The sequence below is a fragment of the Anabrus simplex genome, chromosome 1, assembly GCF_040414725.1.
Source record: "Anabrus simplex isolate iqAnaSimp1 chromosome 1, ASM4041472v1, whole genome shotgun sequence".
Classification (NCBI taxonomy): Eukaryota; Metazoa; Arthropoda; class Insecta; order Orthoptera; family Tettigoniidae; genus Anabrus; species Anabrus simplex.
The window spans coordinates 402,038,041-402,065,762 of NC_090265.1; the positions used below are offsets into that span (position 1 = coordinate 402,038,041).

The 27,722-nt window shown below is 40.1% G+C and overlaps 1 protein-coding gene across 1 annotated transcript in view; it reads right to left on the bottom strand.

Moving 5' to 3' along the window:
- LOC137496924 (esterase FE4-like) overlaps nt 1–27,722 on the bottom strand; it is a 135,193-nt gene that overhangs the window by 88,956 nt on the left and 18,515 nt on the right. The window contains exons 2-4 of the mRNA XM_068224989.1: nt 12,742–12,890; nt 6,008–6,145; nt 1,953–2,115 (exon numbers count right to left, since the gene is read on the bottom strand). Coding sequence (XP_068081090.1) covers nt 1,953–2,115; nt 6,008–6,145; nt 12,742–12,882 — 442 coding nt within the window. The 5' untranslated portion in view covers nt 12,883–12,890. The remainder of the gene's footprint in view (nt 1–1,952; nt 2,116–6,007; nt 6,146–12,741; nt 12,891–27,722) is intronic.

Sequence of the window (27,722 nt, forward strand, 5' to 3'; positions counted from 1 at the left end):
CCGCTTCCTTCCTTTTTCCTTGCCTATCCCATCCAATCTTCCCATCCCTCCACAAGGCCCCTGTTCAGCATAGCAGGTGAGGCCGCCTGGGCGAGGTACTGGTCATTCTCCCCAGTTGTATCCCCCGACCCGAGGTCTGAAACTCTAGGACACTGCCCTTGAGGCGGTAGAGGTGGGATCCCTCGCTGCGTCCGAGGGAAAAACCGACCCTGGAGGGTAAACAGATTAAGAAGAAGATAATAATAATTTAGGCCTGCTATGACATTTATTTTAAGGTTTAGAACATCAGTGTACAACTACTTAAAAATAGCTACCCTGCTGACCGATCTATGGTGAAATCTGTTTCATTTCTCTTACAGCACGATTTACATGATTTCAAATTCATTGATGAGATTACATTAATAAGACAACAAACATGCGTGTTCATTGGATTTATAACTAAAATATGAGTGCTTACAGTTAAAACTAAAAACCCATATCTATTTCATGTTGTTGAGCTGTGACTTAGTAGATACCAGGGCTGTAAATAAAGAACTGGCAAGGTAGTCCTGACACTCGCAGGAGATCGGGCATGCGCAAATAGGATATGGGAGCGGTCAGGTGGCACTGTTGTCGATGTGTAGTGTGCACTTGGCGAGCATCAAGTTGGGACTGTTGTTCCTGACTGGCGTTGAAGTGAAGAGTGTCGATTTCACAGCTATAAAGCATGTTTTCAAAAGGTGATCAGCGTTCGTGGATTCAAATTGAGGTTGTCCTTGGTAAAAATGCATCATAATATTATCGAGGATTACGTGAAGCCTGTGGTGAGAATGTGTTAGCGTATAGGACGGTTGCACGATGGAGCAAGGCGTTTCGTGTGGGTCGGAATGAGATTGCAGATTTGCACCGTACACGTCGGCCGTCCATCCCTCAAGATCATATTGACATCATAAGCAGGGGCGGCCGTACCTTATGTGCTGAAGTGCTGCAGCACATTGCCTATTGGGAAAATAAATTCCTTTAAAAATATTATCTACAATCAAATACAGTGCATTGAAAAACACGTCAGCCAAAGAATAGGAAATTATTCAACTCCCCTCACAACCAGGTAACTACTGGTGCGCTCCCCGCCGGGTGCTGTGCGATCACAGCTCAGCGAGCTAGACTGTGCTATTAGCCAGAAACCAGGAACTCTGCCTTTTGCGCATGCGTGCCGAACTTTTCCGATACAAAGAGAATGTGTTCCGATAGGCTGTGGAAACAACAGCCAAGACATCACTTCACAGCGATTGTTCGTTCGACCACAGAGAAGCGGCACTTGCGCTAGTCACACTTGCATTACGAACGATATGAGAACGTGGCAGCTGGCACCCGCTTGACTCAGCGGTAGTATTTAAGAGGGGATCGCTCAAAGCAAACGGGAAAACAAAATACTATAGAGCTGTTCCCGCCAGGTCTTTTAATACCAAAGAGGATAGAATACTACCAACTTGCCTACTCCATAGCCACATTTGTAAATCGATGAACTATAAAAATTGTACTTTTTATGTTGTCAAAATAAGAACATGATATTGTGATTTTTTAAATTAAAAATGTCTAGTTTATAAATGACACTATAAAAACATACCATGTAATTCTGCATTAAGATGTTGCTGGTTTCATTTCAGTGATGTTGGTAACAACTTAAAACAAAGCTTGACTTAATACAGTAGCGGTACCTTACATGTTTACAGCAAATCTGTAGTGAAGTAAGATGGCGGCGGGCGCAAGCTTCCAGCTTCACTAGCACGTGACTACGACTACTACTACTACTACTACTACTACTACTACTACTACTACTACTACTACTACTACTACTGCTGCTGCTGCTGCTGCTACTACTACTACCCAAGTTCGCCAGTGAGGAAAAGAATAATACCGAACAACTCTTTGGTAATTATTTTTACCTTTCTTATTGAGTTCAGAATACTCACCCAGTACCCCCACTCGGTAGGAGGGAGACACAACGACTAGCCCCTCTCCAACCAAGAAGTCTGGACCGAGAAAGTCGGAGTTTCCTGAGCCACCGACAAACCCTCCACCGTGGATAATAAACACAACCGGCAGAAGTGGAGATGCAGCATCACTTTTGGGTAACTGGAATATTAAAAACAAACACTACACGTTATGAGGTTATGAAATGGTATTACTCAGGACTCACTTCGGTGCTACTAAGTAAATACGGTCTAGATTGATGCTTTCACGGCCCGTATGATAATAAGCTTTTGAGCGTTTGCCATGTCGGAGAACAAGGTGAAATTCTTTACGTTTCACAGAGAAGTTCGCTCCGCGTCCTCAGAAGAAAATCTCGTCTATTCACGACTCGTAAATGAAGATATGTATTAAGACGAACAGAAGCACCCATCTCCCGAGCTGGAGGAATTAAACAGAGGTGGCCAATATTCCCGGTCAGTAATCGAACCCGGAGCCCTTTGAACAGAAGGACAGTGCACTGACCATTCAGCTAAGGAGAAGAACCTCAATAGACTTTCATTCGGGAAAATGTTCTCGGCATTATAATCCGCCAGTGTAGTGTTCTCGATTTCGCGACCACGATCACCCAGTGGAGTTGACTAGAGTGGTACAGTGGTTCCACTGGGACGTAAAAGTATCAGTATAAAGATATTTCGCAATCTAGTGATGGAGAATGAGTCTTTCTCTTGCGCATTAATAGTTGGTCGTATGCTTTGTACAGAACATTTATATCTTATCGCTCAAAGTGGATTCTCTAAAACATTCTCGCTATTGACGTTTATATTAAATGAAGAAGTAAACCTTCCTGTCTTAGGGGTTGCGGCTTGGAATGTTCTCCTAGCTATCGTAAGGTAGTCTGTTATTTTAAGATAACTTGTTAGGCTGTCATCTGAACGAAGTTGGTATAGCCATATGTCTCGGCATCTCCTCTAAGAATTGATAATTAATAATTATTCTCAACGACTATAATAGGGGCTACCTGGCCGAGACGGTAAAGGCGTGCTCGGTTCACCCGAAAGGACGTGTGTTGGATTCCCCGTCAGAACGCCTTTATTTCCACATCCGGAGGTGCACATGGCCCTGAGGTTCACTCAGCCTGCACCAATAATGAGTATCAGGTTAATTCCTGGGGGCAAAGTCGGCCAGGCATAGAGCTAACCACTCTACCTCACTAAGTGCCCAGGTTACGGATAGTGGGCGCTCTTACCTTCCACCTCTCCCAGGGCCTTCAAGGCCTGTACGGAGATAACTTTGCGTTGATTTGCAACGACTATGAAATGAAATGGCGTATGGCTTTTAGTGCCGGGAGTGTCCGAAGACAAGTTCGGCTCGCCAGATGCAGGTCTTTTGATTTGACTCCCGAAGGTGACCTGCGCGTCGTGATGAAGATGAAATGATGATGAAGTCGGCCAGGCATAGAGCTAACCACTCTACCTCACTAAGTGCTGCGGTTACGGATAGCGGACGCTCTTACCTTCCACCTCTTCCAGGGCCTTCAAGGCCTGTACGGAGATAACTTTGCGTTGCTTTGCAACGAGTATGAAATGAAATGGCGTATGGCTTTTAGTGGCGGGAGTGTCCGAGGACAAGTTCGGCTCGCCGGATGCAGGTCTTTTGATTTGACTCCCGTAGGTGACCTGCGCATCGTGATGAAGATGAAATGATGATGAAGACGACACATACACTCAGTCCCCGTGTCAGCGAAATTAACCAGTTATGGTTAAAAATCCCGACCTCATCGGGAATCGAACCTGGGACTCCTGTGACCAAAGGCCAGCACGCTAACCATTTAGCCATGGAGCCGGACGCAACGACTATAATAAAATGTGACAAACTTTGTCTTCAATTAGGATAATGTATTTTTTAAATTTATATGAATATTCTGGAGACAAAGTATAAAACCATCATTGTTGGAAGTGTAGGCTACTGTATTTGCAGCCATAAGACAAAATAAAAGCAAAATCAATGCATTTCATGTAAGTGAAAGTGACAATCCTACAAAAAAACTGAAAGGATACAAGAAAGATCAGAGAAACATACAGCAGTAGCCTATAGGGATGGGAAAAGGGCAGGTAAAACTGAAAATGAACGTGAACATTTCACTCTAGTTAAATTACTAAACATAAGAGGAATTCTACATTTTGTAATTTTATTAAGTGGGTTCGAACCCCCACTATCTCCCGTATGCAAACTGACAGCTATGTGACCAAAAACACGCAGCCATCGCCCGGTATTATTATTATTATTATTATTATTATTATTATTATTATTATTATTATTATTATTATTATTATTATTATTATTATTATTGTTGTTGTTCCGAGGTATCTGTGGTAGTTAGAGGTGAAATAAGGTGCTGGGTGGAATAGGTCTCAACAACGAAATTAAAATTAATTTAAAATTTAACAAAGGTTATATTTTCTTTTCGAGATCAAGAAATAACAAGAATAACAGGAACTCAGTTGTATATCAACAAGTTAATAACGTACAATTACAGTTTATTAATGGATTTTGGGCTTCGAGCCCCAGATTCATAATCCCTGAGCGATGAGCCCAACTTTACCTATGTACAAGATTCAACAAAGGGGCAGAAAACCCCAATCATGCTAAGGAGCATTTGCTCCCAATTACCCAGTTAAGCCTGCTCGAGGCACACAGAAAATACAATTTTTAGAAAGAGCGAACCCGCTCTCAAAGTTCAAGCCTCTTCAAAGGCCACACCAAACTCTACCTTCAAGCTGCCCTCCAGGCACACTAGAACAGGGGTAATAATACCCAAACCTACTAAGGCCTATTCAATAAAGAAACAGGTCAATTATATGGCCCAAAATTCTGAGTTTATTGGAGGCGTAGCTTGCACTCCGAATACACTTTTAAAACCTACTTGGCACTAGGCCGCTTATGCAAGGGCTAATCCCATACTAAGGAGGTGACACGATAAGAAAACTTATTTACATTATGAAGAGAAGAAATGTGGTAATGGAAACGTAGTCACCTCAAAACAATATGAGTGGGAGCTCGAGAGGTTTAAGCACTCTCTATCCCAATGTATAGTTAAAGGGCCAAAATTTCACCAAATATCTATTACATTTTAAAAATAGGTTACATTAGAAAATATTTCGAACCTGCCCCGAGGGTTAAACTGCTGAGCTAGCAAGAAATAAAGTTATTAAATGGCCATTACCTTGTAGATGAACGGCTGCTCAAAGAAAGAGGCGCTTCCCGCTCCCTGCTACATAATCACACTAGGAGAGATGTTACTGAAGTGGCCAGGAGACAAGAAAATCAGCAGTTTATATACCCTCGCGGAACATTCGAGACGTTTCATGAATGATTACAACCCGCCCACAAAATTTTATTGATCGGCTAAAGATTACAAGTCAAAACTGAAGAAGACACCTAGGATTGGTGGAAAATTAATTACAGAAATTTTTGATTGGCTACATTCAAAACAAGCGGAAAGAAAGGATTATATTGCCAACTCTCAAACCACAGAACAAAATTTAGCAAAAAAAAACTTATGAATGTTAAATTTCTTCCGGACAGTTCATTCCTTTACACCAGAGAGCGTTATCAGTTTTGGTAGAGACATCTGTTAGAGAATGTTCAAATTTCTTACTGCAGAGCAAACAAATACAAATCGAAACAGGCATAGTTCAGAACACTTCAAAATTTACAGTAGAGACATCTTCTGAGAAACCTTAGAATTAATATGGTTGTTAAAGTTCAGGCTTTCTCCTGCAGAGGAGTCTCAACTGGCGCAATGTTTGAATTAGCGGCGTGGAGGTGTACCGCCCGGTACAATTATTATTATTATTATTATTATTATTATTATTATTATTATTATTATTATTATTATTATTATTATTATTATTATTATTCTTGAGACAAGGAATAAATCCTACCAGTGTCTGATTCAACTGACAGATAAAAAAATTCTAATGTTATCTAGGTAGCTGACTAGTTATTAATTAAAATTGCATCGTTTGCGAATCATTGTTTGGGTGATTCTTACCTGGGGAGTGTACACGTTGAGGTAGAGACAATCCTCACTTCCTACAAATACTTTTTCCATAAATGAAAACTGGGTACACATTTGGCCCTCCGTCATAGCGTCTCGAACTCCTGTCCATGGCTCAGGAGGTTTGGCGTCCTGAAAGAAGAAAATAGATATTAGTTCCTGCATATCTGTTGTTTAGAAGACTCTACTGTCCACATTTGGGCGGCGTTACATCGAGAATTTGCAGACATTTCATGTGGGTGTGAAGTGTCCTTGTTTGTATGTTCTGTTTGTAGTCCTACTGACTGCTGTCTGGAAAGAGAAGAACAGATCTTGAACAGTGCCACCGCTGGAAATGAATAACTTTCTTTTCGAGTATGGAAGATACCGGTAACTCATACAGTACGTCTCTCCTGTGGACGACCGACGGAGTGGCTTGTGCGGAAAGTGGAGGATACCATTTTCTTGGATTGGGTATAGCGTGTGGTAATTGTAACACTTCAACCACCTTTACGTCCGACTCGTTGGCTGAATGGTCAGCGTACTGGCCTTCGGTTCAGAGGGTCCCTGGTTCGATTCCCGGTTAATTCCAGTGGCTCGGGGGCTGGGTGTTTGTGCTGTCCCCAACATCCCTGCATTTCGCACACCACTCACATAACATTATCCTCGACCACAATAACACTCAGTTACCTATACATGGCAGATGCCGCCCACCCTCATCGGAGGGTCTGCCGTACAAGGACTGCACTCAGCTAGAAATAGCCCGAGCTCGATAGCTGCAGTCGCTTAAGTGCGGCCAGTATCCAGTATTTGGGAGATAGTGGGTTCGAACCCCACTGTCGGCATCCCTGAAGATGGTTTTCCATGGTTTCCCATTTTCACACCAGGCAAATGCTGGGGCTTTGCCTTAATTAAGGCCATGGCCGCTTCCTTCCCATTCCTAGCCCTTCCCTGTCCCATCGTCGCCATAAGACCTATCTGTGTCGGTGCGACGTAAAGCCATTAGTAAAAAAAAAAAAAAAAAAAAAAGAAGCTAGAAATAGCCACACGAAATTATTAACCACCTTTACCTCATGAAAAAATACGTCGTGGATGACCCTCTGGTACCATTGCCACAGACTGGAAGAGGCGATGAGGATACCATATATATATATATTTTTTTTGCTAGTGGCTTTACGTCGCTCCGACACAGATAGGTCTTATGGCGACGATGGAATAGGAAAGGCCTAGGAGTTGGAAGCAAGCGGCCGTGGCCTTAATTAAGGTACAGTCCCAGCATTTGCCTGGTGAGGAAGTGGGAAACTACGGAAAACCACCTTCAGGGCTGCCGACAGTGAGACTCGAACCCTCTATCTCCCGGATGCAAGCTCACAGCCACGTGCCTCTAACTGTACGGCCAACTCGCCCGGTAAGGATACCATAGCATGCCTAGTAATACGATTGAATGTCCGGTCTCGCGGTGTAGGGGACAATGCGTCCGCCTGTCACCCGGCGGCACCGGGTTCGATTGCCGGTTGGGTCAGGGTTTTTTAATTGTAAATGATTAATATCCTGGCTTGGGGGCTGGGTGATTGTGTCGTGCTTAACGTTCCTTTCCTCACATTCAACACTCTACACTTCCTCCATTCCAATTACACGCAGGTTCATATCACATGGTCAAGTAGGGACAAAAGATCTCTATAGGTCGACGCCCCGAACAAATAGCATTTTAAAAAAATACGATCGAATGATAACGTCATTAGTTTTACGTCCCAGAAACTACTTTTACGGCTTCTGTAGACGCAGAGCTCTCAGAATTTTGTCCCGAAGGAGTTCTTGTACGGGCTTGTTAATCTACTGGCGCGAGACTGGAGTATTTGAGCACCTTCCAGTGGACTGAACCAGCAACGAACTCGTTAAGTGCGATCATGCACAGCATGCGTGTTTAAGCTTCGATGATTCCAAACGTGACTATTAAAAGTACCATCAAGTGTGAACCCTGCTTCATCTGTAAATAACATGCTATTGTCAAATCTTGGATTGTCTACGGCTCAGAAGCGTAGCCAGGATCGGTCGATGGCGGGGAGAGGGTTTAGTTACAGAATGAAAGTGCTTGTGTGAGCGTGTGGTGCGCGCATGCAAGACTTGCGGTTTATAAGGACATGGATACAAGTGAATTATGTTGATATTCAGATTGCAGTACACTACAAAATCGCACCCAGAACAGGAACAGTACCATCATGCTCAACAGTTTTACAGTTCACAATCTAAAATAAAACTTTCGGGGCTTCTTAGAAAATAGATTCAACAGATCTGTTGGTTCTACAGTTATGTTTCTGAATATTTATTTAGTTTACTAGCAAATATACCCCTGCTTCGCTACGGTGTTCCACCTTGTATACGGAGTTCTATGTAAGGTACTGCACACGCAGTGAGTAACATTATATTACATTGCACGTCTCTTAGCGCTATCCGAGAAACAAAACGAGGAGGACCCCAAACGTTGTTTCCGATGTTAGGTGCACGTTGGGGAAATTTAGATGGTAATGACAGGTCACATTTCCTACTGCCATTCACAATCAAGTTTGGGAGTTTCTACAACAAAGGCAGGCTCACTTGCCAAGTGCCATTCACAATAAAGATCCTAATGCCAGTCATAATCGAGTTGGAGAGATTCGATTATAATCGGGAAATATTGCGCTATCTAAAGTATAAAGAATCGAGATACGAATATAAGGCATAGGATCAAAGTTAAAGATCTCTCCATATTGAGCAGCGATTGTGTAACCGGCTTTGTGAAATGACTTACCGTTTAGAAGGTAGTTACCACGAAACAATGGACGGCAAATCATTGAAATTGCCTCCATATATAGACATTTTCCGGGGCCTAAAATTAAAACATTTCAACAGCCTGAAACTTTCCCTCATACAAAACAGTGTCCAGTGACCAAGCGAAATTATGTACTTAACACAAGTTGTTTAATATGAAGCACTTACAGTGCACGGATTTTACAGAAAATCAATAGTATAAGAGAAATTGAAGAAACATGTTGTGGTTTCACTATGAATTCCCACTATATTGAGTGATTTTTAACTCATATCTATATATAAACCTTCCCCTGGATGAGTATACTTTATATATGAAGTTTGGTCGAGAGCTACACAGCCGTTTCGCCGTGCTGGTGGAACAGACGGACAGACACGAAACATAAAAACCATTGGGTTGAGCTAAATTGGATAAATATCTGAAAAATTGGCAAAATAAACGAAATTCCAGACAGCGGACCCCCTACAACTTTATGGGCACATTAATAAGTGCAGACTTCATTTCGAGATTTACTGCTTATAAACAGTACGTCATATCAACAAACGGATTCCGCCATCAGACTGCCCTCTTATTGTTCTACATTTTCTCATATCTCCTATATTTTTTGGTTAGATTCAGTTAGTAACATTAAAAAGCGTGAAATTTGGGTACAGTTTTCACACGTTACTTTATTTTTCGGATACTTATGTGGCAGCTGGAATCATAAAATTTGGCTAACATATGACCACTGGTCGTGTCAATGTGCGTACTAAATTTACGTGTAGAAAGCACAAAATGAAGTTAAAACTGAGAAATGCAGCTCTGTCTAAGGGATCACGATATGACAATATGTCATAGGACTGAAGATGTAGATCCCCCAAATTGAAACGCGATTTGCTTTCTGTTTTGTGATACGATCTACCGTTTAGCCACCAATTATCCCGAAACGAAGGTCGATACAGTCATTAAAATTGCCTCCATATTTCGATACGTTCCGGGGCCAAAAAATTATACATTTGTACAGCCTGGAATTTTTCTCAAAGGAAGGAGTGTCCAGGTTTCTGGATTAGCACTCGCATACATACGGAGTAATTAAGGAAGAAAGTATTACAGTTAAGAAAGTTGAAATTAATAGAAAACAGGATTATAACTGAGGACAGCAGGATAGGGAAAATATGCTTGCTATTTGCTTTACCTTGCACCGACACAGATATGTCTTACGGGGACGACGGGATGGGAAAGGCCTAGGAATGGGAAAGAAGCGGCCGTGGCCTTAATTAAGGACAAATGTGTAGATACCAACTGGATGTATTGTAAAATGAAATGTCACTCAGTAACTTGTAATGATGTGCGTTACGGATATAAGAAGGCAGTAACAGAGGAGAAATCTAGGCGCAGGGATTTTTAGGTAAACAGATAAGAAGATGACATGGTGTTATTACTTAAGCGGCAAGAAATTAAAGAGGAAAACAGAAATAGAAAATAAATGCATTAAACTTTATAGCAAATGCCAGAAAACACCTTACGGTGTGAAATCATGAGTTACACTCCGCGGTACTGTTCAAGTATTAACAGTCCCATTAGAGCTATTCGAAGACGATTGTAACCTCCAAGAGTACAGTATTCCGCAAATTTCCCGCAGAATGGCAGCATGAAGTCTCTCTCGCCTTCTACGCAAAGAACAACCACGAGTTTACAGGAATGTTGACGAAAATGGCATTATGTAACTTCCCCGCTCGCAAGCAGCCAGAGACGTTGCTATGGTAACCGGTAGGTTCGTTGTCTGTCGACCACTCAATGCAGAGCATGTGACCACCGCACGGGTTATGCACAAAACAAAATATTCTGCGATATTGGTTTGTGCTGTGGTTCATGATCAGGTTTTTATATTTATATATTGTCTTTTGAATAAATCAAATGCTAACATGTTTAAATAATTGACGCAAAATGTGACAACCATATTCTTGACAGCGCTCACTTACCTTTTAAATGACACGCGCCCCTTGCGTCCAGAGGAAATAAACCGACTGAAAACATTCATTATCACTAGGGCGGGCCAAGTTTTGGGCTCAAAAGCTGTCGCCTAGGTATAAGTTCGCCGTCCCATCTATACAACTCGTCGTCTTGAAAATGTTCAGTTGCGTAAACATAGGCATTTCACACTGACATGAGTGGGAAGTAGTGGGTTTTGGGGGCGTTCAGCACCGCCTCCAGCTCAGCCCCTGGGGGAGGCCTCCGCCTCACGCAATGTGCTGACTAAGAGTGCATGCTTAAACCCACATGAACTTACTTGGCGGCGACTGGCTACGAGTTCATCCTTAACTTCGCATGATGTTACACTGGCTACGTGTTCAGGCTTAACTTGACAGACCACGGGTTCGACCCTAGGCTTAACGTCGTTAACCTTTCAAACGCAAGTTCGATGCCAAAGAAGTGCAAGCTGAACCCAAGTGCCAACGTGATTATGGTCAAGTGAGCGAGCTTAACCTAACAGGCACGGATTTGACTCCAAACTTAACCTCAGAGGCCCTGGATTCGACCCTAGGCCTTGTAATGTTAAGCTTAGCGTCATATCCGTGCCTGTTTTGTTAAGCTAGCACTCTTGTCCATAATCACGTTAGCAGTTAGATTAAGCTAGCACACTTGGGCATCAGACGAGTCCGTATAGCTAATGCCCTTGTAAGGTTAAACATGGGGTCGCATCCAGGCCCTCTGAGGTTAAGCTTGGTGTCGAATCCTTGCCTGTTAGGTTAAGTTCGCACTTTTGACAATAATCACGTTGGCAGTTTTTTTCAGCTTGCATATTTTGGCAAACTTCGGTCTGTAAGGTTAACGCCCTTAAGGCTAGGGTCGAAACCGTGGTCGGTGAGGTTAAGCCTGAACAAGTAGCCAGTGTAACATCATTTGAGGTTAAGGGTGCACTCTTAGCCAACCACCCTACTTTTCAAATTGCCCGCCAAGTAAGGTCCTGTGAGTTAAGCATGCACTCTTAGTCAGCACATTCCGTGAGGTGAAGGCGTCTCCCAGAGGCCTGAGCTAGAGGCGGCCGCCGAATCCCCCTCCCAAAAAAAATCAGTACTGTGGTATTCGCATGTTTGGAGTCATCTAGGCTTAAATTCACATGTTGTGCATGAGTCATGTTTCTCATTGAATGTGTTATTAGGTGTACTAGGTGAATGTGTTATTGGGTCGTACCTACCAAACAAATTCAGTTCACTTTCTGCGCCATCATCTTCCATGATTGCCTGCATCCGGGTACAAGGACGGCACTTTGACCACTTCCTTTAACTACGAGTAAGTACACTGTACAGTCCTTGTAACCCGTAATTGTAACATACTAAGTAAGACTGTTTTCTTGCTCATTAAAACAACTGCACTTCTACCAAAGCATCTAATAACTTTTCTTAATATTTAATTGATACATTTTCTTAATTAAGATTACTTTTACATACAATCAAGTCAGTGATGGCTGGTAACCACAAATCCTAAATTATCTCGCAAACGGCTCGTTTGCAGATCCAGATTTATAAAGATGTGTTTGCTTCCAGTATCGTGTACTTACGGCTGTTTCAGTTTGCGCTATTAATTATGATATACCCTGTACACAGGGAAATGCAGACTAAGACATTGTTCAGGCGACATAAGCCTAAAAGGGCTATATAATGTCAACAACATATGAAGTTGGTTTTGTTGTTGGCTTTTATCTTGCACCGACTGAAACACATCCTTTGCTGACGATGGGATAGGGCAGGGGAGGAAGTGATTGTGGCCTTAATTAAGGTACCGCCCCAGTGCTTGTCTGGTGTGAAAATGGGAAACCACAGTAAACCATCTTAAAGGCTGCCAACACCACTATCTCCCGAATGCAAGCTCACAGCTATGTGACCCAAACTGCGTAACCTTCTCGCTCGGTACGTGAAGTGGAGCTCAAACTAAAGAAGGGAGTGCTCTCAACAAAATGTACCTTAAATCGAAGTGGTCCAATTGGTGGTTTAGCGAATGGTACTCCACTGAAGCTGTAGAACGTCTTTCCCGTTACTGAGGAGGTGGTTTCTTTCCCTCTAAGTGTCCCCTGGACCACATCCACCGTAACTGTCACCACCATGTTTCAACCTGAAACGAAACATTGATAAGAAATTACATAAAGAATAGTGAAACATCTAAATTTTGTGCGTTCACTAGACCTGCCCCTTACTAGAACAAGTTGTGTTATACTTCCTTTCTTTTAATTCTCATTTGTTATTACTCTCTTCACCTTATGACTTCGAGAATGAATATTTGTCGATCGTATTCAGTACACAGCGTCCTGAAGTCGATTTTTTGGATGCTTTAAAGCCTATTGAGATCCATAATAAAAGTCTGTTACGCAGACGGGCTCAGACAAAGTACTCGTAAGGAACCGAAGGCTACAGGAAAAGTATCATTCCATTATTTTCCCAGAGTTGAAATGGCATGTTGAGGCAACACATTGCAGTGACGATCATTGGTAGGTGAGAACTCAAGTTCTGTTCATTTCCAGGATGGTGCACATAGTTTCCAGCGTCCTAACAAACTGAGATGTTCTATACAAACGATGGTATGATAACTGCTGTTATTTACAGTAATAAACAGCATTAACTGTCCAGATAAATTATGCAGTAGTCAAAAGGTAAGGTAAGGGTTATTCTGCCCGAAGGCAGGTCCGAACCTCCGCAGAGGTGTTCCTGAGCCGGAGTTTACGTGCGGTAGGGTGGCCAGTTCCTTTCCGCTCCTCCATTCCCTTACCCCCACCAACAGCGCGTGGCAACCCATCCAACTCCTGACCACGCCCAATGTTGCTTAACTGCGGAGATCTCACGGGATCCGCTGTTTCAACACGGCTACGGCCGTTGGCAGTAGTCAAAACGAGGAAAATAATTACTATTCCTATGAAAACCGGATAAATTAAATAGGCGTATATATTACTTTTATATAAATATTGTTATATACAGTATATACACCTACCGATATGACACTGATGCACCGTATTCAACATTATCAATATTAATTGACCATTTAGTATTTTTGTACAACTGACCATGTCAAGTTGAATAAAAAATTATCCAATGATATCTGATTAATGGTACAATCGGAAATAAATTAAGAAATTCCCTCACACCTCACTAAATATATTGGGGGCTGTCTGGCCTAACTTAAAGGTATAGAAATAGTTCGTTCATACGAAGGACATGGGTTCAAGAAGTCGAACATTTAGAAACGATGCTTGCACTTCTGCACAAGAATATTACTATGCTGTTAACTCAGCCCATATCAGAAATGAGTACCAGGAGAACGGTCGTTATGGAAATGTATCTTATAATATATAGGCTCAGAAAGTGAACGCGCCAAAAACATCAACGAACTAAATGGATGGACAACATTAACGAGCGCTACTCGCACATGGAATGGGTTGGAAATAGCCCAGTGCGTGACAAAAGGATTTGGTGTGCTCTCTGCCAAACCTCTTCATAGCAAGACAGGTGTGGATCGACCAAGCAAGCATATTCGGCATATAGCAAGTTACGGTACCCTAAAATGATGGTTTAGTTGCAGCTTACTCTAAGAACTTATAAACTGAACACAAAAAACTTTTATGATAAATTGGAGATGTGTTTGCGGTAAAAACTACAGTGGAAAATAAGTGTAGATTCTGGCGGATTATTCCGTTATAATATTTCCGATTACAGATTGGAACTGAAGAATGTGAAATATGGATATAATAATAACATTTCGCTGACACCATTTCGCAACTAACGGAATAGAAAATTAGTTGTGATAAAAACTACATATCATAATGAGTAAATACCACATCTATCTTGTCACAATTACAATTTTTTTCAGCAGCTATTTAACATATTATTTTGATTCTTTCAAATATTACTGTTAAGTGCTTCTTCTGGCAGTTCGTTGAAAAATGTTATACGTCGGTATTTATAGCTATCGCCATTCTTTAATATTGTAGATCAGTAGTATGATTATTTCTTATATTGTGTGAATGAACCTCGTGTTTCAAATTATACTGCCTAAAATCGTCTTTAACGCATTTATAGATGTGTTGTGAATCCGTTGGAGATAAATCAGCCTCTTATCTCGTTTTTTTTTCTGACAATGGAAAATAAGTATTTTTCATATTTCATATTTTAGATGCGAATGGCAGAATGTGAAATATTGATATAATTACTGTTTCGCTTCGAAACTAAAGAAAGAGAAAAGTATTATACAAGTTCAACACAGATATATCTTTGTCAGTCGTTCAACGTTGCACTTACGCATCGAAAGAAGACAAAGCTTTGATCTATTAACTGCTATAGGAGGCTTACATTTTTGTTGTTATTATTTGCTACATTAAAATTGTTGGATTCAGGAGGCAAATGGACTGTATTGCGATTGACCTCTCTAAAGCATTTGATAGGGTGGATCATGGGAGACTACTGGCAAAAATGAGTGCAATTGGACTAGACAAAAGAGTGACTGAATGGGTTGCTATATTTCTAGAAAATAGATCTCAGAGAATTAGAGTAGGCGAAGCTTTATCTGACGCTGTAATAATTAAGAGGGGAATTCCTCAGGGCAGTATTATTAGACCTTTTGTTCTTATATATATATAAATGATATGAGTAAAGAAGTGGAATCAGAGGTACGGCTTTTTGCAAATAATGTTATTCTGTATAGAGTAATAAATAAGTTACAAGATTGTGAGCAACTCAACGTGACCTCGGTAATGTTGTGAGATGGACAGTAGGCAATGGTATGTTGATAAACGGGGTTAATAGTCAGGTTGTAAGTTTTACAAATAGGAAACGTCCTCTCAGTTTTAATTACTGCGTTGATGGGGCTGAAAGTTCCTTTTGGGAATCATTGTAAGTACCTAGGTGTAAATATAAGGAAAGATCTTCATTGGGGTAATCACATAAATGGGATTGTAAATAAAGGGTACAGATCTCTGCACATGCTTATGAGGGTGTTTAGGGGTTGTAGTAAGAATGTAAAGGAGAGGGCATATAAGTCTCTGGTAAGACCCCATCTAGAGTATGGTTCCAGTGTATGGGACCCTCACCAGGATTATCTGATTCAAGAACTGGAAGAAATCCAAAGAAAAGCAGCTTGATTTGTTCTGGGCGATTTTCGACAAAAGAGTAGCGTTACAAAAATGTTACAATGTTAGGGCTGGGAAGAATTGGGAGAAAGAAGACGAGCTGCTCGACTAAGTGGTATGTTTCGAGCTGTCAGCGAAGAGATGGCGTAGAATGACATTAGTAGACGAATAAGTTTGAGTGGCGTAGGAAAGATCACAATATGAAGATAAAGCTGGAATTCAAGAGGATAAATTGGGGCAAATATTCATTTATAGGAAGAGGTGTTAGGGATTGGAATAACCAAGGGAGATGTTCAATAAATTTCCAATTTCTTTGAAAACACTTAAGAAAAGGCTAGGAAAACAACAGATAGGGAATCTGCCACCTGGGCGACTGCCCTAAATGCAGATCAGTATTGATTGATTGATTGATTGATTGATTGATTGATTGATTGATTGATTGAAAATATCTTCTGTTACAGATTTATTGATTTGTGGTTGGTTAGTCAAAGAGCAGATCTGTCGATTTTTTTTACTACGTTGTGTGTTCTGAAGCAGATTGTAGATTTTCGTTCGAGGTTATCTATACAAATAAAACCGTAACGACCGTGTGTCTGTACATTGACTATTTTGGCCAAATTTCCGTATAGTTATCCGTTTCAGGTGTTATAATAACCATCTGCATAATTTTTTAGCTTTGGTGTCTATCTGTTTGTCTGTTTGTCTATAACTTGAAAACTACTGGATATATTTCTATCAAACTTCATATTTAGAATCCACCTGTCATTTGGTAATACTAAGGGCCAATACTGTTTCTAAATCTCTGAACTGACTGGGGGTTTATACGAAACCGAAAGCGTGATTTTGTACTCCCACAAAATATACACAACCAAACTTAATGGAAATCTATCTACCTTAATGGTAATCAACTTCTAAATTTTTTTCTCATATGCATCATTCCGATACGAGAATTAATAAGGGAGATGTTATTAAAGGACCGTTTTTCGTTACAAGTCCCACCGGACATAACTCAAGAGCGGGTGCGTGTAAAGCTTATTTCTTATAACTTGAAAACTACTGAAGATATTTCAGCCAAACTTTATGTTTAGTATCCACCTCGCCAACGGTAGGTTTTTATGCCCATACCATTTCAAATTCCCGGAATGGGATGGGGGTTTATAGGGAACCGAAACGGTGATTTTACTCTCCCACAATGCATACAAAACCAACCTGACTGGAAATCGACCAGCCTTGATGGAAATCCATTCCTAAAACATTTTTATCATGTGCATTTTTGCGATAGGAGAATTAATAAGGGAGATATCATGAACGGTCGATTTTGTAGGCTAAGTCCAGCGGACATAGCCAAAAGCTGTCGTATGTATAGCAGATTCCTTATTTATATAAATAAAATCGTAACGACCGTGTGCCTGTACATTGACTATTTTGGCGAAATTTTCGTACAGTTATCCGTTTCAGGTGTTGCACCCATCGGATGAGTCTGATTGGCAACATTTTAATAATTGTATTTGTTAATAAATAGTAATAGCCAGCGTTCTTAAACAAAGGGACAGCATTGGAAATTGCTGGTAGCTAGCACGTGAGAATGAAGCCTTGATAGGAACCCACGCTTCTTTCTCTGCTAAAAATAAATTATTGGGACACCTGTTATTACATCATCTTTTGGAACTGCGTAGTTAGAATGGAAAAGTACTGGCAGGAGTGACTGAGATGGAGAATCATGGTTCTAAATACCCGAATCCCCTTATTTTGGAATGAACTCGTCCATATAGATGAACAGCGGAGTATGTGCTCCAATCAGATTGCTGCATTTAAATAATTTCAAAATTAGCGCGACCAAATGATATGTGGCTTGTAATTAATCCCTGTCAGTATTTAAGGAAGATTATATTAAGAGGAGATGTCAGTAATCTATATAAATAAAATTGTAGGGGGTCCGCTGTCTGTAATTTCTTTTGTTTTGCCAATTTTTCAGATATTTATCCGTTTTAGGTCAACTCAAGACCGAATCGGTGGTTTTTACGTTTCGTGTCTGTTTGTTTGTCTGTTTGTCTGTTTGTCTGTTTGTCTGTTTGTTTGTTTGTCTGTTCCAACATCACGTCGAAACGGCTGGATAGATTTCAACCAAACTTCATATTTAGAGCATACCCATCCCGGGGAAGGTTTCGATATGCATATCATTTTAAAATCTTTGAATAGACGGGGGGTTTATAGGAAAACCAGAATGGTTTTTCCACCATCACGTCGAAACGGCTGGATAGATCTCGACCAAACTTAATATTTAGAGTATACTCATCCCGTGGAAGGTTTTGATATGCATACCATTTTAAAATCTTTGAATATACGGGGGGTTTATAGGAAAACCAGAGTGGTTTTTCCACCATCACGTCGAAACGGCTAGATAGATCTCAACCAAACTTCATATTTAGAGTATACTCATCCCGGGGAAGGTTCGACATGCATATCATTTTAAAATCTTTGAATAGACGGGAGGTTTATAGGAAAATCAGAATGGTTTTTCCACCATCACGTCGAAACGGCTGGATAGATCTCACCCAAACTGCATATTTAGAGTATACTCATCCCGGGGAAGGTTTCGATATGTATATCATTTTAAAATCTTTGAATATACGGGGGTTTATAGGAAAACCAGAATGGTTTTTCCACCATCACGTCGAAACGGCTAGATAGATCTCAACCAAACTTCATATTTAGAGTATACTCATCCCGGGGAAGGTTTCGATATGCATATCATTTTAAAATCTTTGAAAAGACGGGGGTTTATAGGAAAACCAGAATGGTTTTCCTCCATTGTCTCTTATACTATTGATTTTCTGTAAACTTCGTTCACCGTACGGGAAACGTCTCTTCATTATAAACAACTTTCGTTATGTTCATAATTTACCTTACTCTTCACATGACGGAGAAATTTACAATTGTCCGCTGGTATCATACTCTGCATTGAGTGACCGACAGACCGACAACGAACCTACAGGTTACCATGGCAAAGTTTCTGACTGCATGCCAGCAGGGAAGTAACGTATTGCCATTTTTCTCATCATGCTTTTAAATTCGTGGTTGTTCCTTGGGTAGAAGACAAGATAGGCGTCAATCGGCCTACCTGCGGGATATTGGCGGAATATCGTTGGTTGTTATAACCGCCCTCGAATAGATTAAGTAATAACACCATTAGTCATCTTATTATTATTTGTTTACCTAGGAATCACTGGACCTACATTTCTCCTCTGTCACCGCTTTATTATATCCATAACTCACACTAGCATAATTTAATGAGGGGCATTTGATTTTCCAATACATTCACTTGGCATTTACATATTTGTCGTTATCCGGCTGTCCTCAGTTATAATACATTTTCTATTAGTTTCAACTTTCTTAACTGTATTATTTTCTTCCTTAATTACGCCGTATGTACGCGAGTGCTACAAACTACTGGATGTATTTCCACCAAGACTCATATTTAGAATACGCCTGTCCTTGACAGGTTTTAGGGCAAATATTGTTTCTAAATCCCTGAACTGACTGGGGGTTTATACGAAACAGAAACTGGATTTTGCACTTCCACAAAATATACACAACCAACGTTAATTTAAATCTACCTGCCTTGGTAGAAATTAATTTCTAAACCTTTTTTCTCATGTGCATCATTTCGATACGAGGATTAATAAGGGAGATATCATTAACGGACCGTTTTTCTGTACAAGTCCCATCGGACTTAACTCACGACCGGGTGCGTGTAAAGCGTATTCCTTACAACTGGAAAACTACTGAAGACATTCGAACCAAAATTTATATTTAGCATCCACCTGTCCAAAGGTAGGTATTAAACGTAAATAACATTTCATGTTCCGGAATGGACTGGCGGTTTATAGGGAACCGAAATGGTGATTTTACTCTTCCACAATATATACAGAACAAGACCAACCTGACTCGAAATCGACCAAACGTGATGGAATTCCACCTCTAAACCATTTTTTCATGTGCATTTTTTCGTCAGGAGGATTAATAAGAGAGATACCATGAATGGTCAGTTTTGCAGGTTAAGTCCAGCGGACATAGCCACAAAGGTGTTTTACATGGAGCAGATTCCTTATTTATATAAATCAAATCGTAACGACTGTGTGCCACTACACTGACTATTTTGGCGAAATTTTCGTACAGATTTCCATTAAAGGGGTAATAATGACTATCTGCACAATTTTTTGTTTAGTTTCCTGAAAGTCCTAATTTTTAACCGCCTTGCCCAAAATCCAGATTGGCATAATCTGCCAGAAGAAAAAAAGAAGATAATTGAAATTTGACAAAATTATACGTTTTAGCCTGTAACGAACGGAAAACATCCTAGATTATTACATTTTTCACTTTTTATCCCCGAAGAATATCAAAATATGCAGGCAATTTTAATGATGGTGCAGACCTTCGGAAATTCCTATCACATAACAGATTGCACAATCTCCGTTCAATTTGGAATGATCTACAACCTTGGTCTTATGACTTTTTGCCATATCTGTATCCCTTTTACGCTTGATTTTTCTCTATTAATCGATGTTAAGTCAGTTTGGAATTTTCACAAGCATAATTCATACTTTCGATTACTTACATGAAATACAGAATCTTCAAACTCTTCACGAAAATTGGCCCACCCAGTAGCCATATGTGAGCCAAATGCTATGTATGTAGCTGTCACATAATTATCCGAAAAGTAATGTAATGTGAGATAATCTTACAAAAACGTTACCCTGTTCCACGTTTCTAACTCAGTCTGACCCTAGAATAGATGACATATCATAGGACCAGCCATTTAGGGCACTAAATCCGGCGTGTCTTATAGTATAATTCTTTGTCGATATGACGTACGTTTAGTAGCAGTTAATCTGTAAATCAAGGTCTTCAATATTGTAACCACGTATATACTTTCGTATGTCGATCTATATATATTCACTGATGTCGATTTGTAGCGATCGAGAAAGGGTGGGTCTGCTAATGTAATCAGTACCTCCCACACCGACTTTGACTGGCTGTATAAAAGGGCCCTTCTCCAATTCCTGTGTAACTGTCATTAGTAAGGAAGGTCTACAATTGTAATGAATTGTTCGCTTCTCGATTTGACTTGCAGAAGGCAAGTGAGCATGCAGTTTTGTGTAAAACTTCCCTACCCGATTGTGTTTGGCAGAAGGCAAGGTTGCCCGCCATTATAAACAAATGTCCTCATCTAAAATGTGACTAGCATTAGGCATAGTGGCCTGCTATTTTGATGGAAACTCACCAACTTGGTGTGACTGGCAGTAAGCTGGCTGGCAGTAGGAAAATCGGCCTGACATTATAATGATAACGGCACAACTCAATTTTGAATGGTGGTAGGGAATTTGCCTGCCATTATAATAAAATCTCCTCGACTGTAATCTGTTTGGGAGTAGGAAATGGGGCCTGCCATTGTAACGAACACTCCCAACTTGATTGTGACCGCGCAGTAGGCAATGGGGCCTCCAATTATAATGTAAACTTCCCAACTCGATTGTGAATGGCAGTAGGCAAGTGAGCCTGCCGTTATATCACAAATCCGTAACAAACACTTTACATTGGAAACAACGTATGGGGACATCCCCATGCTCTTTCTCGCATAACGCTAAGAGAGATGCAATTTTAAAACAATCTTATTTACTGCATGTACACTGTTTACTTCGATATTCGAATACAATGTTGAACGCCGTAGCGAAGCACGGGTACATTTGCTAGTTATTATAGTAATTCTGAACTAACTTATTGGTTTGTGGCAAATGGATTGGAATATTGTGTATCCAGATGTTTGTTATCACCGGCAGTGGGAACCCCTTGCCAGCGTGGAGAGTGGTTTATCAGCGCGGCAGAAGATATAGTCCAACTAACGCCTACTGTATTGTAAAAGAAATTACGAACAATTTTAGAGTCACGATGCATCATGGCAGTAACAAGAATTGATGCAATTTGTGTGTACAAAGCATTTCATGTTTTTGGTAACTTTGTTTTGGAGCTACCCAGCATTCCTTTGGTTGGGATTTTTAGTGGCAAGAATTAGTGTTCCTACGCCGATTAGTGCGCCAACATCCCCGAGTAGTGGCTTCTCACGGGTCAGTCATCATCAAGAGTCCTGTGGCGGTCAGACGTGTCTTAACTTTGCTCCGTATTCAAGTACAAAGGTACAGAATTGTGTGTATTTATTACTACAGTGGAGGTGGAAATACGCTTTATAAACAGTAGTTGGGCTGTTAAGGTATTTAAAACCACCCAAGTGAGTGGAATATTAAATTGACAGATTTTACGAGTGTTCAGTCTATGCAGGGCGAAGACGAAACTTTGAATTATGCAGTGGTTGCATCTTAGGTGACGCAGTTAGAGTGTGTAGCCCGCAGAGCAACCCAAACAGTTTAAAATATATGTGTAAGCCGTAAATGGTGGAGAACAATTAGCCTGCTACCGCGGAGCTGTTAGTATGTTTGAAACATTTGAGCGGAGGAAATACTCTCCCTCTCTATAAGTATTTAGGTCGAGTGGGGGTGGACACTTTCTCCCGCGGCTGGGGCTTTACAAAGGAAACCGTTGAACCCATGCAAGACTTCGCTTCGTGAGAAGCAGCAGTGTGTTAAAGCAGAGTACGTAAAATCCGGCCTAAGTTCCAAAATATCTGAGTACTGCGTATGTGTGTATATATGTATTACAGTGTAATGTCTAGTTTTAAAACAAGTTGTCGTGTTTAATATTATGGGTAGGAAATAAACGTGTGCAAAGTGTCAAGCGAGAGTGGAAAGTAGTAATATAAGCCAATGCCGGATACAGCAAGAATGGTCAATGATATTAACATGATGGTCATGAATCTGTAAGACAACATGGCTGCCTTTAGTCCTGGTGATCCCGAAATGGCATCAATGTGAGTACACAATCTCATGTTTGATTTAAAAATCTAAAGCTTTCCTTTGATAATGGTATCTTTATTTAGATAGGTATGCGAGTGACGATGATGTAACTGTAAACCCGAGTACACAGCCAGAAAATTAGGATAATTCTGTTTATGAGTAGTGTAAATATTTATTATTATTATTATTGTTATTACAATATTATTATTATTATCATCTCGATGCATTGTAAATTCACTGATATCACTATATTGGAGGATTTGAGTCACAAGATAATGATTTCCAGTGGTCAGTTAGGCAATTAATTATGTAATTAATAAATTTGAGTACAATCAAATTAGTAAAATTAATTAATTATTATATTATGGTAACTTTTGGTATGTTTGTTTGCAAACTTATTTCACATATCTGAGAGGTTAGTAGTGACATTCCTAGATTTTGATCTGCGCAAAATCGTCGTATTATTATTATTATTATTATTACTATTGTATTACATTTTAGGTTGGTTTTCCAAACTACAGATATGCATTTGGGATACACTGTGGAGACTTTCCTGTATTTTTTTAATTGGTTTACAATGTAATTCAGTGATATCAAAACAATTTTATTAATTAGTTAATCGATACTTTATTTATTTTTTTATATTTATATAAAACAATTTTATCTATTATAATTATTTTGACTGATGGCAAGTAGTTTTTTTTATGAATAACTTGAATTGGCTATACAAAAATTTATTCACATCAATATTATTATTATTATTATTATCATTATTATTATTATTATCATTATTATTATTATTATTATTATCATCACTAAGAGTTCTCATGATTATATTGTTATTCAATTGATCCACCTGGTTTATAAACAACATTATCCTAGTATATATGTACAGTTACACAGACATTATATAATTGGATGAATTAATATGGGAAACATCATTTAAAACATAATTTTATGGAAAATTATAAATATTATTCTTTAGGGATTAATGAGGTAGTCATGTGTGTCATTATTGAGAATTCTAGTTGTACAGTCTCATAAGGTAATAATGTAACATTAACCAATCTTATTTTACACTTATAAAATTTATTTACTTTTCTCTTTTGATTTATAAATATAAGTTTATATACATATTTAAACTCAAGTCAGTCTGAGTCATAAGTCATTGTAGTCAATAGTTTTACCGAATGCACTATCCCTATGCATCCTGATTCGACGACAGGGACTGATCGCGCCTGAGAAGAGGACCTCACCACCTTCGGTATGTATTTTTTTTTTAGGGCAGCCGAGGCAATGTTGACATCTAATCTACACCGAAGGAGCTCTGCAAGGGTGCATAGGTAATCAGGAATAAGTTGTAAAATGGTCACCCAACGCTGGGGCTTGACTGTCGTCTATAAGGGAATGGTAAGTCAACGTTAGGGTTATTTAAATGACCAGACTGAAACTTAGAACATTCATTGAACTTGTAGTAAAATGAACACTGTGTAAAAGGCGGAATTTCATATATGTGATACATATTGAATATATGTTATTAATGTTTATTTATGTAAAACATGGGACATTTGTTGTTGTTGTTGTATATAGCACGTAAGGTCACCTAGGCATAGAGGCAGACTTTTATGCATAATGGTTATAACACAGGAGCAGTGGGAGCAGCTGGTCGCGAGCATTAATATGCTCAACACCAAGGTAGAAACTGTACAGAGTGAGATGAAGGAAGGACAGGACGAAATTACCAAGAACTTAACAGAAAGTTTAGAAAATAGTCAAACAGTACTCAAGGACGAAATTACTAGGAACTTAGCGGAAAACTTAGAAAGTAGTCAAACAGTACTCAAGGACGAAATTACTAGGAACTTAGCGGAAAACTTAGAGAATAGTCAAACAGTACTCAAAGAAGAAATTACTAAAAACTTAGAGAATAGTCAAACAGTACTCAAAGAAGAAATTACTAAAAACTTAGAGAATAGTCAAACAGTACTCAAAGAAGAAATTACTAAAAACTTAGAGAGTAGTCAGGCAGTGCTTAAAGATGAAATCACTAGGAACGTAACTGAAAGTTTTTCCCAGAAACTAGAGGATACGCGGGCTATGTTGGAGACACTCGATGATAAAATTGTTAGTAGTCAGGGCGAACTGAGAAAGGAATTCCTAGATAACCAAGAAAAGTTATTAAAGCTCTGCGAGACTAATAGGGCACACACTAAGCAGGAGTTGCATAGTTTAGCCGTTGCACATAAGCAACTAATTAAGCAGATAGGCGATGTAAGCATATCATTTACAAAAAGTTTGCAAGAAACCAAAGAAGAAGTGCAAGCTCAGTGTGAAAAGATGTCACAAAAGATCGTTATGATCGAAGATAGGGTCAATCAGGTGGAGATGGAGACACGTGATAACCTTACGGCGGTTAGCACTAAAATGCAGGAAACCATGGAAAGGTTGGACCAGGGATTCAAAACGGTCGAGGCCAACCGGGTAGCAGACCAGGAAAAGGTGACACAACAATTCGCTGATATGAAAGAAGACATAGTTGAATGGCAGGTGGACATGAATAGTAAATGGGAACAGTTAGATAAAGGCTTGATCTCTAGTGAAGAAGGGGTTAGAGAAGAGGTGAAACAAGTCCTAAATAAGGAAATACACCAGTTGCAAGTACAAAGTGATAACTTAGCAACGTTAATAAAATTTGTGACAGAGGAACAAAGCGAAATTAAGAAACAGCTGGCTCAAACCACGACACCACAGGTAGTGACAGATGCTAATCCGTTCCGGGATTTGTTGATTAACAAGGAATCCAATACTCCATTAACTTCAGTTGGAGGTGGACAAACAGTTGCTGCACCGGCAAATCTCATAAATGTGCTTAAGATTACTGACGAACAACCGAGAAAATTTAACGGGAGTGGGTCGTTAACTCCAAAAATGTTTCTGAAAGATCTTAAGGCCTACTTTAGGGAAATGCAAGTACCTGAAGAAAAGAGGTTGAGAATCGCAGAAAGATATCTCGAGGGCTCTCCTAAAACATGGTTTATTGGTTTCCGATTTTTATTTGAAACTTTCGAAGATTTTGAAAAGGCATTTCTGAATCGGTATTGGGGAAGCGACGCTCAACAGAATTTAAGGCTTGAGTTGTATTCCAGAAAGTACAATTCCAGTATGCCTACGAGATACAGTGATTACTTTTTGAACCAGCTGGTCAAGATGAAAGAGCTAGATAATCCTCCTTGTCAACAGGAGTTGGTTCAAGCCATAGTAAAGCAGTTTCCTCCAGATGTACAAAGGATGATGATTACCGCCAAAGTACAAAGTCCTGAGGAAGCGGAAGGAATTTTGGGACAGCTGGACAACACTGTAAATATGAGCACTCCGAGGCAAGCCAAGGCCACAGAGCACAGGGCATTTGTAGTTGACGCGGTGAAGGCAAATGATAAACAAGACGAGAAGGGACGTGTCACTGGTACAATTTCAAGACGACTGCCGAATGAGAGGAATACACCAAGTGGTCGAGAATTTTATGAACATCGGCAGTATCAACAGAACTACAATTATCCCAGGTCATATTCGAGAAGATACTGGAACAAGGAGCAAAATAGATACCAAAATAGGAATAGAAGTCAGCCATATCAACGGTACAGTCGAAGAGGAACGTGGAGTGATCATCCATCGCAGAGATCAGGCTACAGGAATCCGGAATACCGCAATTATGAGAAGAAAAGGTATGTGCAGGAACTGCGGGAGCAACAGCAACAGCAAGAGCAACAAAAGTGGAAGCAAGCGTTGGACAGACAAGACTTAAATCCCGATCTCACTGGAGCAGAGAGTATCGAATTTCAGCGAGCAAGGGAGCAGGATGGTCGACGCCAACAATCGCTTAATCCAATGGCTCAAGCTTACCCACTTGGAGGTAATAGTCAAGAAAAGAAGAAGAGCACCAATTTTGAATTCTCAACTAAACCTAACTGGAATTACTAGATGAAAATACTAATAAAAGGAATTGAGGAGAGTTCAGGGAAGAAGATTTCATCGTCCGCTGAGAGTGGGAGAACTTGTATTGGTCCGACGTCCAGCTACTTCAGTACCTGCAGCTAGATACTATGCTAAATTCGCACCACTTTACATAGGCCCATATCGTGTCACTCAAACCTTTAACAACAATGCATACAAGATAACGGATCTGGACGGGAACAACGAAGTCATTTTCAATGCTTCAAACTTGAAACTCTATAGACAGCCACGACACGAGGTTCCACCACAAGTTAATATCGCCGAACAGTGGGGAATATCATCAGAAGAAGATGACGTCTGCTCCGAGAAGGAGGAAGAAGATGCGGAGGACACGGATTCATCATCAGATGAGGAAACGACATCCCTTGTTTCCGAGGATGAAGACAACACCATTTCGGCCCAACGCCAGGGAGAAGAGAGAAGAGAATGCTGTCCAGTATGTCTGCAAGAACAAGTAGAATTGAGGAAAGTTTTACTAAATATAGCAGAACAGTTAATAGAGGAACAGAGACGCCTTCTTCAAGAGAATCAAGAGCTCCGGAGTAACTTGCTTAAGTCAAATAGAGCATAAAATAGTACAGACTCACAGATGGTTGCAAGTGATGTACACAAGTTACATTATCAATATGGAGGTGAAAAAATTTTCTCGATACTCTCAAAAATTTTATTTAAAGTGGGAGAGTGTTGCACCCATCGGATGAGTCTGATTGGCAACATTTTAATAATTGTATTTGTTAATAAATAGTAATAGCCAGCGTTCTTAAACAAAGGGACAGCATTGGAAATTGCTGGTAGCTAGCACGTGAGAATGAAGCCTTGATAGGAACCCACGCTTCTTTCTCTGCTAAAAATAAATTATTGGGACACCTGTTATTACATCATCTTTTGGAACTGCGTAGTTAGAATGGAAAA